The following is an 18772-nucleotide window of genomic DNA, read 5'->3' as shown; positions in this document are numbered from 1 at the left end:
TACTTCTGAAAAAGCTATATAGCTTTGTGGGCCTCATCTGGTAAAATAAAAATGGTTAGTAGTTATTTAGTTAAGATAGTTCATGGACCCGTCAGATGTTGTTTCCTAAAACTAGATTGGAAAAATAAAGGCCCGAATATACACTTTAGATGTTCATGAACACGTCTAACATATTTGTGCGATGGCAGGGTTATCCGAAGAACCGACGAAGTGAATTCCCGAAAGGCAGGAAATGCTAAACGGAGCTTAAATTAAACGTGGCCACAGAAAGTTGGACTTCGGGGTAGAGCAAGCCAGCCGAACGCGTACGGACGTCACCGGTGCCAGATCGCGACGCCTCCTCCAGATGACGCGCTCACCGCAGGGCGACCAACGAAAACGCCAACACCATTCGCTCGCGAGCATTTAAGCAAAAAGTAAATAATTGACAGCCGATATAGATCCACTGCTGGGTGAAGAAGGCCTCTTCCCGTACGCCGTTGCCACTCGTAGGGGTTGTCCGACCAAGACTAAACTAAACTATATTTTGTTATTGTACCAGGTAAGGCCCACCGAGTTCTACAGCTCTTCTTCGGAAGGGACCTGGCCACACATGAACGCCCGACGAAGCGGCTTCTCACGTGGAAATGTAAAACGGCCAAATACTCTAAATGCACGATTCTAAACGTGGAGGGAAAAACCGGAGGAGCCGGAGACAAATCCACGCAACCACAGAGAACGTGCACGTTCCAAATATACAGACATCAGGATCGAACCCATGACCTCCTGCATACCAGGCAAGGTAGTTAACATCTCGCTGATGTGGCGCCCCACACTTCAATACCACACGTGGGGGTCAGTGCGAGTTGGTCAAGGGGCAGTGGGGGGGGGGCGTACGCCAAGGACAGGTCCGGATATCGTTCGCCACCGACGTTGGCCGTGGTCAGGAATAGAACTCTGGTTGCGCAGCTCCACCGTGCCACAGCTCCGTGCTCACGTGCGTCACATACAGGGCACTACCGCAGCTCCGTGCTCACGTGCGTTACATACAGGGCACTACCGCAGCTCCGTGCTCACGTGCGTTACATACAGGGCACTACCGCAGCTCCGTGCGTCACATACAGGGCACTACCGCAGCTCCGTGCTCACGTGCGTTACATACAGGGCACTACCGCAGCTCCATGCTCACGTGCGTTACATACAGGGCACTACCGCAGCTCGGTGCTCACGTGCGTTACATACAGGGCACTACCGCAGCTCCGTGCTCACGAAGTTACATACAGGGCACTACCGCAGCTCCGTGCTCACGAAGTTACATACAGGGCACGCACTATCGTTCATTAAATACACACACACAGGACTGAATACGGACAGCCCATTTTGACTGACGAGCGACTGGCTCAAGTAAATTGTAACGATGGTCGAGAAGGCTTCAATTTGCCACAAATATAGTGGAGCCAATGTGTAAAAGGCACAGCCGCTGCGATTGCTTGCTCAAACACCTACCGGCAGGAGGGAGCTGTCGGTGGGTAGTGTGGCCTACTCTTCCACGATGGCCAGAAGCCTTGGAAGAGGTTGGCATAATCCACTCGTTACCCCACCACACGCGGCCTGCCGACTGACCGACCGACGATGCACACATTCACGCCGCCGGGTGGACAGATGCGGTGAGGAGGGGGATGGGAATTTAAGAACACTTGCAACATCATCGTCTCAAACTGCCGCGCACGGGAGATTTACTGAAAACTCAAACCGGTGGAGCTCTCGATTTTCAAATTCAGCGTGCGAACCTCGGAATGGCTGTGGCGCAAATAGGGGCAGCACGACTCATTGGGCACAAGTTCTACATTGCTCCGAGTCGCGCGCTCAAGACAACCGTTCACCACAAAGTGGCAGTGACGTCCCCACGGCGCTTGTGCCATGCTCGGTGCGCTTTTGGAGGTCGTGTCAAGTGGCTAAGGCTGCTGGCAGGAGGTCACGGAACAGGCCCACACGGGTGCCGTGGGTTGACCGACCGAGATGGCTGGCAGATGCGCTCGGCACACGAGCGCTCGTGCGCGACCATACGACGCCAAGCGCCAGCGAGCCGAGTAATCCCGCCGCGGACTACGACCGGTTGTTATTATGGCACACGGGCAGCGCCAAGTTAACGTTACATTGTGCGACGCTCCATCGCAGCACAACCGTTAAATTTAAAATGAGACGCACACCCATAGTCGTGGGTGTCGTGTTCAAAAACCTAAAAGCAGACCAGGCTTCTCACGACAACAAAACAACAACCGTTCTCATGTCCACGCTGCCAAAATGCAATCGCATCTCAAGACGTTTCACGAACAAAAACAAATGTCGACATTTGGTCATGGAGGGGGTGGCGGCAAGGGCAGGAACCGCGGGCGGAAGGAGAGGGGAGGAAAAGTGCGGCACAGCGCGGCATGCGGCAACCGGGGCCCAGCGCCAACAACCAACGACGACGACGACGATGGTGATGACAGGCCCCAGGGACAGTCGGGGCAGCCAGGGCAGCACCAACGAGTCCCAGGGCATCGTTTGAGTTTACCAGCCGAGGCTAATCTCACAAGTGAGACCAATAACAACGGTTACAACGAAGAAACACTTCGTCGACGAAGGCGGCCACTTGCGACTTGCATTTTACTGTGCGATGCATGCATGCCTCGGTCACCGTTCTCTCGCCGTTAGATGTTTACATGCTACACCAGGTACTCATTTAAGGCTAAGTTAAGGATACGCCTACCTACAGGAGGTGGAGGATACGTTGAAATATCACTCGCCATCGAGGTAAGTCATAAGCGGGAATCCAACTTGTGTCATCAGGTTGGTAGTGCAGTGTGATAAACACGTTCCTTCAGAGTGGGCAGGTAGGAACTTGGTTGGACAGCACATTCCGTGCGATCCGTGTCACGCGGCGCAAGCTGCGTGGGGCGGCGCGTCACGTGGTGCCGAGCCCGCCCGAAGACTTCTATGAAATACAAATCGAGGGCGTGGCAATGCACGACAGACAGACAAATAAACCCTGGTGGGCAGTGTGGAACTGTTGTTCCTACCTCTATCACTATACTACCACTCCCTGCGACACACTGCACTGCAGTTACCTCCACGTACACCTGTACTCACTTAGCACACACACACTCCTACACCCACCTAGCAAATACACTCCCCTGGCATAAAAACAATCACACCTACACTCAATAAGCAGACACTCACATCAGCACACAAAGATCCCTGTGTAGCCTTAACAGACTGTTGGGGCAAGTGCTGTGAGCGTGTAGCGCCTATGAAGGCCGGCACGGCACACGAGGGGGGTGGGTGGCCAACACGACGCCCGACCGCCTTTGTCTCCCCAGTGCCGATGTTTACACAGCGCACCAGGTACTCATTTGAGGCCGAGTCGACCTAGGGGAGGCCCAGGACTGGTTCAGATAATAGTCACTTGTATCGGCCGTGAGTGGGAATCCAACTCGGGTCGCTGGGTTTGTAGCGCAGCACACATAAGCACAAAGACACATTCACACCTACACTCACCGATTACCTGCATTGAGCAGCAGCAGCAACGCGAGTGAACTCAAGCGCCAGCCGAACAAACACGGATATCTTCCCGCAGTGGTGCCACTCTCTTCTCACCTCCCTGCCAGCCTGTTACCCACGTCGGCCCAGCTCGCTGAACACACACGCCGCGCTGACGGAGGTGGCTACCGCCTGCCCGCCGCACCCCGATACAAATCCCGAGACGAGCGGCGCGAGCAACTGGCGCCCCGCCAAACCCACAGCCCCGCCAAACCCACAGCCGCGCGCCCCGCTCGCCCCGCACTCGGCCGCCCAGGGAGCCATCGCGGCGTTCCCCTCCCTCCCTCCCCGCCAATTCCAATCACGATCCAAACGGCCAAATGAAATGGCTGTTGACTGCGAGTAACTCGGTTACATCAATCCTGGGGTTTTTACATTTTTCTCCCTCCCCCCCCCCGCTTTAAGTTTTCCTCTCCGTTTATCTTCCGAGGACGGATTTGGCTCGCGAGAGCGCAACAGCTCGCGGTCCACCGCCAAGCTCGCAACGGAGTGAGCGAGCGCGGAGCAAGCGCGGGTCGGCAGGTAGAGAAAAAAAACCAAACGCGGCCGGCACGCGCGGTCGCGGCGCTCGCGGTGAAGGCTACGCCAAGTGGCGACCGTGGAGTCTTTCATCGCCCACGCACCTCGGGCAGCCCCCGGACTCCGAGAAAAAAAAATAAACACGGCCGAGGAGGAAAAAGAAACCCCCCCCCCCACACACGAGGCTTTTCAGGAACACGCCGGGATCCGTGCGCCGGGTTCACGCCAAGCGACGTCGAGCCGCTTGTGCGGCACGAGAGGCTTGCCGCGGGTGCAATGGCCGTGGCTGGCACGCGCTGGACTTGGGACGCGGAGGGTCACCGATTTGATCTGACGCAGCGCGACGAAGCGACAGTTGCGAGTTACTTTCATCACCCCCCCGCCGCCACATCCCCCCCCGCCGTGCCTCTGTTGATCCCAGCAGTGCGAACTGTGGGCGCACAGATGCGGGGTTACGTCGGTCGGCAGGTTAGTCGTGCGCGGTGAGGGTGAAGCGGGAGCCCTCCCTCCTCTTCAACAATACCGTCTACCCGGCGTGCGGAAGAGTAGACCAAATACCCTCCCCGGAGGCTCCCCGGAGCGGAGGGACCTTCACACGCCAGCGAGCAATTTCAGGGCTGCAACTTTGCCTTTACTTAGAGCGCACTATGGCTCCCTTTTGTTTTGGGTCAGAGGAAGCAGCGCCCCCCTCCCCCTGCCTCCATCCTCTCCACTTTCTCTCCTCTTCCCATCAAGACCCACGGCTGGCATCGAGTTTTTTTACTGGAAGTTTGTGGGAGGCTGGCGGGGGGGGGGGAGACAAAGGGAGGCACCGAGGCTCAGCGATAGCGGCCCCCCCCCCCCGCACTACGAATGCTCAGGGAGGACACACGGGCGACGTAGCCCTTTGATGTGCAAATGACAGACAGAATGCCAATTAGCACGCTCTGAAGAGCAGAGTCGAGCGGGGGGAGGAGTGGGCCGCATGGGGAGGATTGACGGAGGAAAAAAACTTGGGAGCCGGGCGAGCGCCTGCCGACACGTGAGAAGATGCTACTGCTGAAATCTTCATTTGCTGGATGTGCTGCGGTGGCTCGGAGATGTTAACTACCTCGCCTGCTATGCAGGTGGTCATGGGTTCGATCCCGACCCCGTCGCCTGCTGTATATTTGGAGCTTGCACTGTCAGACGCGTTCCCCCGTTGTTTGGTCGCCCCAGTATCCGATGTAACATTTCCCACAGGATGTTGCGAAACGCACACATGCGCGTGCACGGGCCCTGAACGAGACAGTTGCCAATTACGGAGACACGCCGACTCAAATTCAGAACGGCGAGGGGCGGCACTGAACAGACACTGTCCGCCAACACGGGGACCTATCGACCGTCACACCAAGTGTGTGGCACGACCGTGCCGAGGTGTTACCGTGCACCGCGCTGTTAAAGCGACGAGACCCCACGTTAGAATTCACCCAAAACCAAGCAACGCGAAGTCAACGTTCCCCGTTCCCGCCAACGGAGACCAACAACGTTTATCGGGCAATCAGAAGCACCGGCGTACACGTTTTGCGTTTGTGCCGTACATATGTATGTATGCTGAACTTCTTTCACGCCGTACTTGGCCAACCGTGCTAATCGGAGGTGAAAGGGAAGGACAACAAACTAAACACAAAATTCAGTTCTTAAGAAATGAGTTTTCCATCTAACCGATTTAAAAGGCCATAGCTCCAGTGTAGGCATGTATGTAGAACTTCTTTCGCACCGTGCTGATCGCGTGTTCGGGTGCAACCTGCTGTCCCCCCCCCTCCCCCCCCCCCGTTTGCTCGGCTGCGAAGTCAAACGTTTTGCTCCGCGCGCTGGGGGGAGCTTTTCTGGAAAGCAAATTCCTGGGCAAAGCTCCTGGGGGGGCGGGGGGGGGCGGCACGCGGAGCGAACCGCCGTCGGGACGTCACGCCAAACGACACGCGGCGGCATTTGGCAAAAATTTAGCCGCTCGCCGACGCGCTTTCCCACGTGCCCCCCCCCCCTGACTCCCCACCCTCCCCCAGCCACCCACCCCAAGACAAAAACAAAACGGTGCTCCACATTCAGTCTCCTCAATCCGTTTGACCTGCGCACTCTCCCGCAATTTAAATGCAAATAACGGTTTACTGCTTTCTGAAAATCGCGAAGCGTTTGCCGTCATTACCCGAAGCTTTAAAACCAGCTCCAGAGTTGTCAAAACGACAACAGAATTCCCCTATTCATTCACGAACTTGGCTACCTGCGATTTCAGTTATCCACAAATCCCATATGGAACTTTACATGACTGCTGTATCGAGAGATAAAGCGACGAGAGATAAAGCGACGAGAGATAAAGCGATGAAAGATAAAGCGATGAGAGATAAAATGATGAGGGATGAAGCGATGAGAGATAAAGTGATGAGAGATAAAGTGATGAGAGATAAAGCGATGAGAGATAAAGCGATGAGAGATAAAATGATGAGAGATAAAGCGACGAGAGATAAAGCGACGAGAGATAAAGCGACGAGAGATAAAGCGATGAGAGATAAAGTGATGAGAGATAAAGTGATCAGGGATAAAGTGATGAGAGATAAAGTGATCAGGGATAAAGTGATGAGAGATAAAGGTAAATTCATTCAAAAACTATTATTTCATCATGTAATATGTATTTTTATTTACTTTATATTTCTTACAACCAATTCTTATTTTTGCGTTACGATAATTCCCCATATATTTAATTGCTTATTTACGTATTAAGTAATTAATTCAAGCATTCCTCACGAATAACGAGAGCACACCGTACCCCCCCCCCCTTCCTCTCACACTCACTTTCCCGCTAAAACCCCAACGCCCGCCCTCCCGCGAGCCCCCCTTCCACAATTTAAATGCAAATAACGGGAGCGAAAACCCTTTAAATCAGCAGCACTCCTGCATGCGCCCGCTTGTAAATTAATTAGGGCCTTAATGTGAGAATCCCGTAATGAAATGCGAACCGTTTCACTATTTTTTTTAATTTTAATTGACTTTGGGTGCTAAATGCGTAACGCGCGCATCCACAGCTGGAATAAAAAATAAAAACCCACTTGCACGCACGCGCAAGTGCCCTTAGCCCGTCACAAAGAGGCTCTGCGAGCGTGTGCCAGGAGGAGGCCATTTCCAGAGAGTGACCGTGTCAACACAGGGTGACCCCCCCCTGGGCATCTGTGGAAAAAGAGCTTCATAGCTCATCGGGATTTCTCCAGGATAAAGAAAAAAACCATTCTGATTCTGGAATGCCCGAGGAAACGATTGCTATCCGTTCCGCCTTCCCGCCCTCCACGCCCGAGGCACACGGAGCTAACGGGGGACACGCCGAGACCACTCCGCGCGTGTGCGTGTCACCGACTGCCAAATGAATTTATTTTTTATAACATTCCCCCCCCCCCCCCGCCGATGGGTTTCCAGGTTGTACCGCGTGTTGCCCAGCACCGTGTCCGACGTTTCGCTCCCCGTGCCGGAGGGGGTCAAGCGGGCAGCCAACTTAAATGTTGTGAGGTCAGGTAACAAAAATCTCCTTCCCCCACCCATGCTGCTTTTGTTTACTGGTAACCGGATGTGAGCGTAGCCTTGCTTTCCATTGGCTTCAGCGTCACACTGCACGGGAGGCGAATTACTTGGTTCACTGGTGATGATGGGGGTTGCTACGTTTAAGCGTTTAGCTACTCGACTTAAGCAGTGTAGAACTTAAGGCTGACCCTGCCCCATGAGTAAAACCAATTAAGCAGCTGTAATTTTGGCAAATGTCAGCTCTCCCTTCTAGAACATCACTAGAATTCACAGCACTCAGTGACCAGCATCTGTTTATATAACCGTGTTTGTCTAATCCACATTTTTTGTTATAATCGTAGACCGTGGTCAATCCACTGCTGCATGAATGCTTCCTCCCAAGGCTCTCGGATCTAGCTATGCAACAGCAGATCTAGCACCTGCATAGGGGATTGATTTAATCATCTCAGCGGAGGACGTCCACATTACCATCCCTTTTTTTACACGCTTTTATTTAACTCTGTTGTTGTTGTTGTCATATCCTCAAATCTTGTAACCCAATTTTAACCCACTTCCCAATGTGGTAGACTGCAAACTTGGTATACTTACGTCATACTGATGACAAATTCTATCATTAAAAATAAAACAAATATTTTTAAACCATCTGTTTTATATGTTATGTTTTGGCTTGGGTCTAATTGTCCACGCTCAACTGACGTTGGCTATAAATCACCACAGTCCCTTACGTTATGGCAAGCTTCGGGGCCACTTCCTGGAGTCGTGGAGTTCTGCCATTACTCGTACGGTACATTTCATTAAAGTGTGTTTTAAAAAAAGTATTTTTAAATATAACTTTTTTGTTTACAACCGGCCTGGGCACGCACGGTCAAATCCGAAAATGTAACAAACCAGGCCAGAAGGACGTCGCTGTCTGGGTTTCACATCATAAAAAATTTAAACTTCTTTTAGAGAGCGGCCAATTGTGATCTCCCGGCCTCCACCGCACCACGCGATGGTTCAGGTTCACCACCGATCGCGAGAACCAAAGTTCCACGCGCACTCATTCACAAGTCACACACACAACGCCAATAGCAACAGCTGCAATTCGCCACCAAGCGACGGTGACGTCACCACGGCGCCTGCGCCAGGCCAGGTGCACTTTGAGGCCAGGTGAAGTGTCGAAGGCTCGCTGCTGACAGGAGGTCACCGGACAGTCACGCACACACCCAGCACGCAAGCACACACTCGTTACGGAACTGTCCCAACATGCCACTGCAGAACCCATCCTGAAAGAGCCTTGAGACTCAGTGAAGCCTTCCCAGGCAAACAGAGAACTATTTGAGGGGTCCTTATACGACGCGCGCAGCTCCGAGGCGAGCGGCTCACGTTGGAGCGCATGTCGTTGTTTGGCGCAATTTCGAACCCACCACGTCTAACGTTGCACTCCACGTGCTCGGGAGCTTCTTTACATTTCTGAAGACATTCCCCCCCCTCCCATCGAACCCCACACCCCCCCCTGAGCACTGCAAGAAGCTACCGGGGAGAGGGCATGGGAAGCAAAAAGTCGGACATGGTACCCGCAACGAACCGCGGTTAACGACCCCATTGGAGGGTCGTACGGCACGACCACGCGAACCCAAGTCAAGACTCGATTGGTTAGCATTTAGTCTCCGAAGCCCCGTTTGTACAGTCCTTGCTCCCTCCGACGGCCTGAACGTAACACATACGCATGCGACGGGGACGTGAAATCCGACTCAAATAAAAAAACGTTCATCCGCACGCACGCCCTGGCGTGCTACGTCTGCCGGTTGCTCGACGCATCATTACATCTCCCCCCCCCACACCACTGGTCATCCAAGGTTGGACGGGTTATAGGCGAATATGCGGAAAGGTCCGCGTGCACGTGAACATCCATGTAATGCGACGGTTTATGCCGCCATGCACAACAAACAGGTTACCGGACACAAATAAAGCGTGCGCCGCTTCGGACGCCGGACGGGGTAGGGGGGGTAACGGGAAATCCTTCGCTGTGCATTAGCAGCCAATGCACACGAGATCAGCAACATGGCAGCGCACGTGACGAGGTCACATTTGCGAACATCCCGACAGAAGGACGAGTGGCGGCACGCACTGAGGGCGCGGGCGGCAGCGGATAATTGGCCGGGCCGGATACGCGACGTTGTGCAGTAGGTCTCTCCGTCTCTCTCTCTGGCGGAACGGAACGTCCGAAGTTTTGGCGAAAACAAACGACAACAAGTGACCTAAAAACGGGGGGGAGGGTGAGGTGGTTTAAGCACAACAAAAACACGCCGCTGCTGCGCTCTCAGCCAGCTGTGCTGCATACCCGCCGTGAAACCAAACGCTGACAAACCTCCCCCCCCCTCACCCACACCACCCCACCCCAACCTTCTATCGCTGTCCGCTGATCGTGAAAGAAAATCTCTCTGCCAAGGCAGCAGCAGCAGCAGTGTGATAAGCACTCCGAGGAAGAAATCTGCAGAATCTCTTCAACGAAATAAACGCCGCGTTAGATTTCACAAACCAACCGATGGGGGAAAAGAGAAAACATTTCTTTTTTCTTTTGGGTTAAAAACCGAAAACGTTTGAGAAATGTTCACGCAGCTGAAGAAATTCAATCCTCAAACTATAAGAGCTTTATTTTACGCGAGATGGCGTGAATATACATGTGTCGTAAAACACACCACCACCCGAAACAGCCAATTAGTAAGGTTTGTCACGTGAACAAAACATGGCAATTCATTACCAGTACAGCACACCGGTGTATGGAGAGTGAACCCCCAACATTTACGATTTGAGTACAATGTTTCGCCGGTAATTACAACCGGCATCATCACGCGGCAGCCATTAATTTTGGAGAAATCCTCCTGTTTCAGTCTTAGAGGGATAAATGCGATGTCATCACTTGTGAGCCAATCAGGTGCAAAGACCAGGGGGGGAGGGGGGTGGATATATTCATATAAATTACAAAGAAACCCCAGCAAATCATTCTTGCAGCTCATTCCGCCGCACGCCGTTCGGTTCCTGAAGGAGCTCCCAATTCCAGAACGTCGAGCGAAAAAAGACTGAATTCCGCTCACGAGGAATGCACACCGACACTTTGGGGGGTGGGGGGGGCAGGGCAGGTTTTTTTCAACAACTGTGCGTACGAGGGTCGAAACGTCGGCGCGCCACGCGGTAGACTGCCCAGAAAACAAAAACATTCAGAGCCGCGCGGCGCAACCGCGCTAACCCCCCCACGCAAACGGTTAAACCAAATACCAATTTTTGCCGTTACTTGCTTATTTTTCCCCTCTTGATATTCACTTATACAACAACAAAAAATAGTGCCGGGAAGATTTACGTAAGAAGAGACGACCGCGCAGATTTCCATCACCGTCACCGCCGGCGCTCGCGATGCGCGGATAACCCACCTGCGTGCTTGGAGGGCCTTGTTTAGGCTGCAGCTTTATCTGGAGCTTGATCTGCATGGGGGGCGGCTGCTGCTGCTGGTTGACGGGCCCCGCCGAAGACGGCGCTGCCCCCAAGCCCGGGTGGGGTAGGCCCTGCATGGGGGGCCCCTGGTGGTGGGGGCCCATGTGCGGGTGGAGGGGCCCCATGTGAGGGGGTCCCTGGTGGGGTGGGCCTGTGTGGTAGGGATCCTGATGCAGAGGGCCCTGGTGAGGCATGCCTGGGTGAGGTGGCATCTGGTGAGGTGGCACCTGGTGGTGGGGACCCTGGTGGTGGGGGCCCGGGTGAGGTGGGCCCGGGTGTGGTAGGCCAGGGTGAGGTGACATCTGGTGCGGAGACATCTGGTGAGGTGACATCTGATGAGGTGACATCTGGTGGAGGGGTCCCTGGTGAGGGGGGCCGGGGTGAGGTGGCCCAGGGTGTAGAGGCCCCTGGTGAGGTGGGCCATGATGTGGAGGTCCCAGGTGAGGACCCTGATGAGGTGGGCCATGATGAGGGGGTCCCGGGTGAGGGGAACCCTGGTGAGGAGGACCAAGGTGAGTGGGTCCTTGGTGAGGACTCTGATGAGGACCTGGATGAGGTCCTGGATGTGGAGATCCTGGGTGAGGTGGGCCTTGGTGAGTCATGCCCGAATGAGGTGGCCCTTGGTGAGGGGATCCCTGGTGAGGACTCTGGTGAGGAGGTCCTGGGTGAGGAGGTCCTGGGTGAGGTGGACCTGGGTGAGGAGGCCCATGATGGGGGGGTCCCTGGTGAGGCGGACCCTGGTGAGGAGGTCCCGGGTGGGGACCCTGGTGAGGAGGGCCCTGATGGGGACCCTGGTGAGGAGGGCCCGGGTGGGGACCTTGGTGAGGAGGGCCCGGGTGGGGACCTTGGTGAGGAGGGCCCGGGTGGGGACCTTGGTGAGGAGGGCCCGGGTGGGGACCTTGGTGAGGAGGGCCCGGGTGGGGGCCTTGGTGAGGAGGGCCCGGGTGGGGACCATGGTTAGGAGGTCCTGGGTGGGGAGCCTGGTGAGGAGGTCCCTGATGGGGTGGCCCAGGATGAGGTGGGCCCTGGTGAGGTGGGCCCTGATGAGGTGGGCCCGAGTGGGCCGGCGCTAGCACAAATCGCTGGCCCGACAGCGCCACCATGCCACCGCCGCTGGAGGCAGGCTGAGGCCCAGCGGTGCCCACCATTGTCACCTGGCACACACGAGCACCGCCAAAGGTTGGGGACACCGGTAACGACCCCCCCTCCAACCCCACCCCTCCCCCCCAGTGATCTATCTCTCCGCCGGTCACGGCATCCACATCCGAAGTCAAAACCTCCGCTGATTAACTCCCACGGGCACCGGAATCTCTGGTGGATTATAAGACGCAACTGCCCTCCACACCTCCCTACCCCAAGGAATTGTATAATCAAGTTGGGGGGGGGGGGGGGAGTGACTCTTACAATCCCGATAGGTAAGTACGACCAGATCTGTAGAACTTTAGCGACACCGGGAAGACGTTTTTGGAACCCATCTATGACCGCAGCAGTGTGAAACGGGAGCGTTGCATTCAGACGCTGCACAAATCCGAATTAAGCGGGGAAAAAAAACCCCATGAAAAGAACGGGCCCAGATTCGAATATAAACAATTGTAAATAAATCTAGATGATTTTTAGCACGTGCATTTTTTTTTTAAGTAAGATTTCTAGCAAAAGTTTGAAAACCTAAGTTTAACCAACTTGATATAAAAACGGACCTCAACGGTATAAAGTTATTCAGCACCAAGACGTTTAAAAGTGAGATCCATACAGGATATTTTAACAAAACTGTGACGTTGGTGCGGCACAATACTTGTGAGTGTAACGCCAGTGCCGTGAATTTAAATTGTTTGCCTATGTTTGCTAAAAAAAACTCATCGACACCTGAGCAGTGCAGTGCCATACAAGCTGCCTTCAGTTTTTTTTATCCAACACACCTTACGGCGGCCAGCAATAAAATATCACGCCCACAGGGGTCACAGATAAGAGTGAACACAGTTTCTCGAATTGGGCAAGGTTACGAATGGAAATTCGGGAAAGAGACAATGGGAGGGAATTCCAAATAAGGACAGCGTGAGGGAAACAAGCAAGAAGAGTTGTGACCTGCAGTGCGGATGAGAGAGTGGGTGCGTGTGCAAGATTACCAGGGGGTGAGGGGGTGTCCAGTTATACCCCTGCAGTGTGGATGAGTGGGTGAGTGTGTAAGTGCCAGTGGGTGGTTGAGTGTGCGGTTGTACCCCTGCAGCGTGGATGAGTGTGGGCGAGTGTATACAATTACGAGCGAGTGGGTGGGCGAGCGTGCTGTTGTGACCTGCACTGCGGTGGTGGCTGAACACTGTTGTCTCATCCACCACAGTCGGTTTGGTAGTCCTCAACACGGGGCGGAGTGATCAGCCATCGGAACCAATCCACGGCCCCACAGATCCCACTTTCCGGACGTTACAAACTATCACCGTGTGCTCTCTCTCTCCCAGCCACGCTTCGCAAGCATTTCATTAATTAATTCCATTCGTTCATCCATTCAATCACGGGAGGAGCTCACCTGTTGAGACTGCTGCTGCATAACGGGAAATCCGCTCGGTTGCTGGCCAGGTCCCAGTGGCTGCTGGCTTAGGCCTCCTCCCTTCATGGGGGACGCGCTGAAGTTTCCCTGAGTGTGCTGCGACTGTGGCTGGCTCTGAGGATTCGCAGTGTTCTGCATAGCCGACATTTGGTTCATTTGGTTTGGGTTCAGAGGGTGTACATTCATGGCCCCTTGGGCGTGCCGCAGGAACTGGGGGCTCCCGGGGCCCCCTACGAAGCCGTGGCCCGCCGGCGGCCCGTCGTGGCCCATTGCGCCCGGGTTGGCAGGCCTCTGCGGCTGCGTGGCGTACTGGTACGGGTGAGGGAACTGCCCTGAGTTGCTCGCACCGTGGTTAGGGGGTGGCGGAGGCATGCTGTTCGTCTGACCCCTGACCGGATACTGCTGCTGCGGTGGCGGCGGGGGCGCCCCCGGGGCCTGCATGTAGGCCGGTGGGCCACACGCCTGGTGGGGCGGCATCATGCCATGCGAGTGCGGCACCGCCACGCTGCCCATGTACGGGTTGCGGCCGTCCGGCCCGTACTGGTTCATCCTCTGCTGGGGGGGGTGGCGGCGGTGGCCCCGGCCCCACAGGCGGATGAGGCCCACCTTGGGGAGGCTGCATTGGGCCCTGCTGCTGCTGCTGGTGTAAGGCATAGTCGTGGTGAGGTTGCATGTAGCTAAGCTGCTGCGTCTGCATAGTCGGTGGCGGATGTCCAACCTGGTGGTACGCATTGGAGTTTGGCGGAGGAGCAGGGGGCCCGCTGGCCGGGCCCTGCCCCCCCCACAAAGGGTCTGCATCCATGTAGGGTGGACACAGGCCGTACTGGCCGGTGGGGGGGTTGGGGTGGTACTGCGGGCCCTGAGGCCCCGCGATCCCGTTGCCCTGCTCCCCCTGCTGCGGGTACTTTCTGGGCGACTGATACTGCGCATACTGCTCGTAGTGGTGTAGCTTGTGCTGAGGCTGCTGCTGCTGTTGAGACTGCTGCTGCTGCATCCCACCGTAGCCTTGCTCCATCTGCAGCTGCTGCTCTAGGGGGTCGGCAGCAGCACCTCCACCATCGGCGAAGGCCTCGGCGCCAAGCCCCGGCAGGCTCTCCGAGTCGAAGATGTTGCCATCTTCGAAGAGATCCATCATAGGGTCGGCCATAATGCCCGTCGTCGTCGCAGTCCCTCTTCCTCCTCCTCCTCCTCCCCACGTCCGCGCGGGTGGTGGGACGGCTCCCTCCTCTCCCTTCTCCTCCTCTTCCTTCCTTCGTCCGCGTCTCGACTGGCCTTCCTGCTGGCTCTGCGAGTCAACGGCATCAACGCCAGCGCGCAGGCCCCCTCTGCTCGCCGCCGCTAAGCCATCATTGCTGGCCAAACTTTCTCGAGAGGTGACCGGGGGGGTGTGTGGGGCAGGTGGGGAGGTGGTGTGGGGAGGAGGATGAGGAGGTTATTTATTATTTTTATGTTTTTGGGGAGGGGATGGGGAAGGGGAATCCCTCATCTATTTCACCGATTTCCTGAAAAGACAAGAAAGAGGAAGAACAAATAAACAACCGTGGTTTAATTTAATTTGTTGTTGTGCATCTTCCCCCGTCAACAACATCACCGTCCACCCCCCCCCTCCTTCTTCCTTCGCTCAGGAAGCCATAAGATAAGGAAAATGTTTATGAATAATAAAAAGTGTCCCATAACTTACCACTTTGGGGGGACATTATGGAAATATTTAAGTGGCGGGCTGGTTCCGATAGGGCACAGGCAAGGCGTGTTTACACACAACAGATTTTCTTTCGTAAACAGACGCACGGCTAGAAGGGTGCCTCACAGACTTCGGTGTCCTTGATGCGGCGGCGGCCATCGAAAGGGAAGGAGTAAAACAAAGAGCATTTAAATTAAATTTTAAACGGGGTCCGCCAGACCAGTGCGAGAGATGGTGGCGGGGGGGGGGGGGGCAGTGAGTGGCGGGGTAGGGGGGGCAAGTTAAAATTGCGAGGGGGGGCACCCACAATTGTATTTAAATGGAGGGGTAGCATTACTTTGTGAGGAAAGTGTTGAGGCGGGATCTGCAACCTCCCCCCCCCCCAAGCCTTACAAAACAACCACCACAAGAAGTACGGACCGTCGTGTTCCACCACATCCCATGCCCCTCGTCACAATCCCCCCTCGGCCCGAGCTGGCTAGGATTCTCCGAATATGACGACGACTCGGCCGGTCTCAAACAACAAAATTAGTTTGAGGTCGAGTCCCCACTCGACCAAACCAACCGGCGTCACTTCCATCACCGTCGTCACCATCTCTCCATTTTCATGTGGACAGGCGATGGAACAGCAGCTGCCACAGCAGCAGCCTTATCACCCATCAGCCACCACCACCACTGTCAGCATCGGCAGAATCATCACCACAACCACCACCACCACCAACCACCAGTTAAGTGTGGAGACCTCCACACGATCACCATCAACTATACTATCAGCATCATTACCATCAGCGGCATCACAATCACTACCATCACCATCATTATCAGTCGGTGTGCAGGGGCCGGCAACACTTGGTCGGAACACAACGGTGAGCATGACCCCCATCGCGATCGTCACTACCGTGGCCATAAAGATGCATCACCAGCAGCAGCACCATCGCCAATGAGCGGCACCATCTCCAACATCGGCAAGGACATCACCACCACCATCGTCATGGTCCCCATTACCAGTTCAAACGCAGACAGGCCATCAAAGTCACCGAACACAGCAGCGACAGCAGCCTCGTATCAGCGCGATCACACATCACCACAGTCATCCGTGTTAAAGAGCTTGACAGCTCATCGGATTCCTCCGGTAGAAATAAACATTCAGATTCGGATCCGTTCAATGTGTGTGACATGCGACCCACACGTACAGAGACACTCGCTCAAACACAGCGGAAAAACGCAGCAGCTGCCTCAATCAACCCTCCACCGCCATCACCACAATCATCAGCAAGAACCGCGTCCATCAGCATCGTGATCATCATCATCAGCCAGCGGGGGGGGGGGGGTAATGCTGCTGCTGCTGCTTGCCGTGTGGCCCCCGTGTTTAGCGGGAGGAAGAGACGGAGGGGAGAGCGCGGAGAGGGGGACGCGGCGAGGTGCAGGAGGCGGCGGCGCAAACAAAAGCTGCCATTTTAGTGCCCTCAGCGCGGCGCGCAGAGACAGCAACAACAACAAACAACAACAACAAACACCACCACCGCCACTCTCCTTCCTACTCAACGCCGCGCTCACAACAACGCGTCCGTGTGCGTCGTCCACCGCTACAACCGTCGCCGTTACGATGTCACCTCGAGTCTTGTTGTTCGTCTTGTTATTTGACTACAAAGGCAGACGACCCCCCCCCCCACTCCGGAGGGATCGTGGTATCCACTGGTCCCGCCGGGGTCCCTCTCTTCCCCCGTGTCGCTCCAAAGGGACCCCCCCCCCCCGACTCGCCCCTTACCCCCCTTGACTCAATCCCTGGGGTCTGCCCACCGGCACCCGCTCACCGCGTCCCCTATCGTCTCCCCCCCCCCGCCTCGTGCCGACTCGCTTACCCCCATTTGACCCACTCCATGGGGCCCCCTCACTCCCTGGGGTCCCCTCACACCCCTTTCCCGACTCCCAGGAGTACCCCCAAGAGGTTCGTCACTCTACCCCCTCGCCCGAGTACCCCGCCACCCCCACCTCGTGCCCTCGAGGGTCTGTCCCCTACAGTCTTTGTCCGTCCGAGAGGACCCCTCGTATCGTCTCTAACCCCCCCTTACCCCCTTTATCCCAGTCCCCGGGGTCCCCTCGTGTCCCCTCGGGGGCGAACAAAGGCCGGTAGGCCCCGCGCCACCACGCCGAGCCTCGGATAGAGGAGGGGGTGGTGGTGGCCATGCCGGCCCGGCCGGGGTTAGGCCAGGGTCGTCCCGTCCGCGGGAAGCCGACCCCACTTGTAACTCCGTACCCCCCTTGATCCACAACCCCTCAATGCGCACTCTACCCCCATGGGCACGAACAAACCAGGGGTGGGGGGCTTAGAGAGTTGTGGGGAGAGAGGAGGGGGGGGGGAGTTGGAGGAGTGGAGTGGCGGCCCGAACACGTGCGTCTGTCAGAGCGCGACTCCCCCTCGCCTCTCTCTCTCGTCGCGCTCTCCACCCCCTCGCAGGGGAGACGAGGGGGTAGAGGACCCCCCCACACACCCCTCCATTGGAGAGGCGAGCCGCTAGGCAGCACGACGAGGTGGCCGCTCAGGGGCCCGGCGAGATCGTCGCGAGGCGGAGCGAGCGGAGCGACGCGGACGGCAACAAAAGAGCGGCGGTCGAGGCGAGCGCCATTTGGGACACCCCGGGCGAGGAGGACGAGGAGATGGTGACGAGGAGGACGAAGAGGGGGTAAAAGAGGATGAGGACACGGAGAGAGACAGAGCAGAGAGCAAGTCGAGAGAGAGAGGCTCGGCATGGGCAGGAGGCGGCAATGGTGGGAGACGATGGGACACCACACGGAGAACAGAAGCGGGATGAGATGGGGTTAGAAGACTCCGGGTCGGGGTGGGATAGAGGCACGGCAGCGGTCCCGTCCGAGGGGGGCCGGGGAACCAGGGCCCCCCTCACTGTCCCCGCAGGCGAAGGGACCTTCGTACCCCCCGCCGAGCCGGCTCGCTTACCCATGAGGGCCCCGGGAGGGCGAGAGGGCCGACGGACAGAGCTCCCAGGCGCCGCGCCGTCGGGAAGTTGGACGCGGGCTCTGGAGCCGGGGGGAGGGGCCGCGGGGAGTGAGGGGCGGGGGGGCTGTGGGGAGGGGGAGGGGCTATGGGTGGGGGAGGAGTCGGGTGGGTGGGCGTGGTCACGTGAGCCGTTGTGGGAGGGGCTCGGATCTAATTTAATTTCCCAGAGCGAACAGGCGCCGCGGCCGGCACGTCCCCCGATCACGTGGTAAGGCGAAACGTGAGATGATTGGACGAGGTGAGAGCGAGGGTGCGCGTGCGCTCTAGGGTATTTTAATTTGGGTCCGCCGAGAGGCGGAGGAACGCGGCGGGGGGGGGGGGCGTTAAGAGGCGGGGTTCCGGTAGTAGCGGGGGGGGGGAGTCTGCAACCGGAACCCCGCCCCTCACACGTGCGTCGCAGATTTAAAGTGCTCATTGTTGTGAGCACGTGTTGGGGAATTAATGGCAAGTGAAGTCC

The 18772-nt window shown here is 56.4% G+C and overlaps 1 protein-coding gene across 4 annotated transcripts in view; it reads right to left on the bottom strand.

The window, feature by feature from the left end:
* Positions 1 to 18365, bottom strand: part of LOC144735182 (chromodomain-helicase-DNA-binding protein 7-like) — a 106796-nt gene extending 88431 nt beyond the window's left edge. For 2 of the 4 annotated variants that reach the window (XM_078617634.1, XM_078617636.1), the window contains exons 1-3: positions 18256 to 18365; positions 13598 to 15120; positions 11016 to 12230 (exon numbers count right to left, since the gene is read on the bottom strand). In XM_078617634.1, the coding sequence (XP_078473760.1) occupies positions 11016 to 12230; positions 13598 to 14548 (2166 nt within the window). In that variant the 5' untranslated portion in view covers positions 14549 to 15120; positions 18256 to 18365. Of the gene's footprint in view, positions 1 to 11015; positions 12231 to 13597; positions 15121 to 15864; positions 15975 to 18255 lie in introns of all 4 variants that reach the window. The other 2 variants (XM_078617635.1, XM_078617637.1) reach the window with 2 other exon arrangements.
* Between the last annotated feature and the right edge of the window lie 407 nt (positions 18366 to 18772).

The sequence above is a fragment of the Lampetra planeri genome, chromosome 54, assembly GCF_965212315.1.
Source record: "Lampetra planeri chromosome 54, kcLamPlan1.2.h2, whole genome shotgun sequence".
NCBI lineage: Eukaryota > Metazoa > Chordata > Hyperoartia > Petromyzontiformes > Petromyzontidae > Lampetra > Lampetra planeri.
Note: the sequence above shows the minus strand (reverse complement) of the source record. Positions and strands in the feature narration are given on the sequence as shown.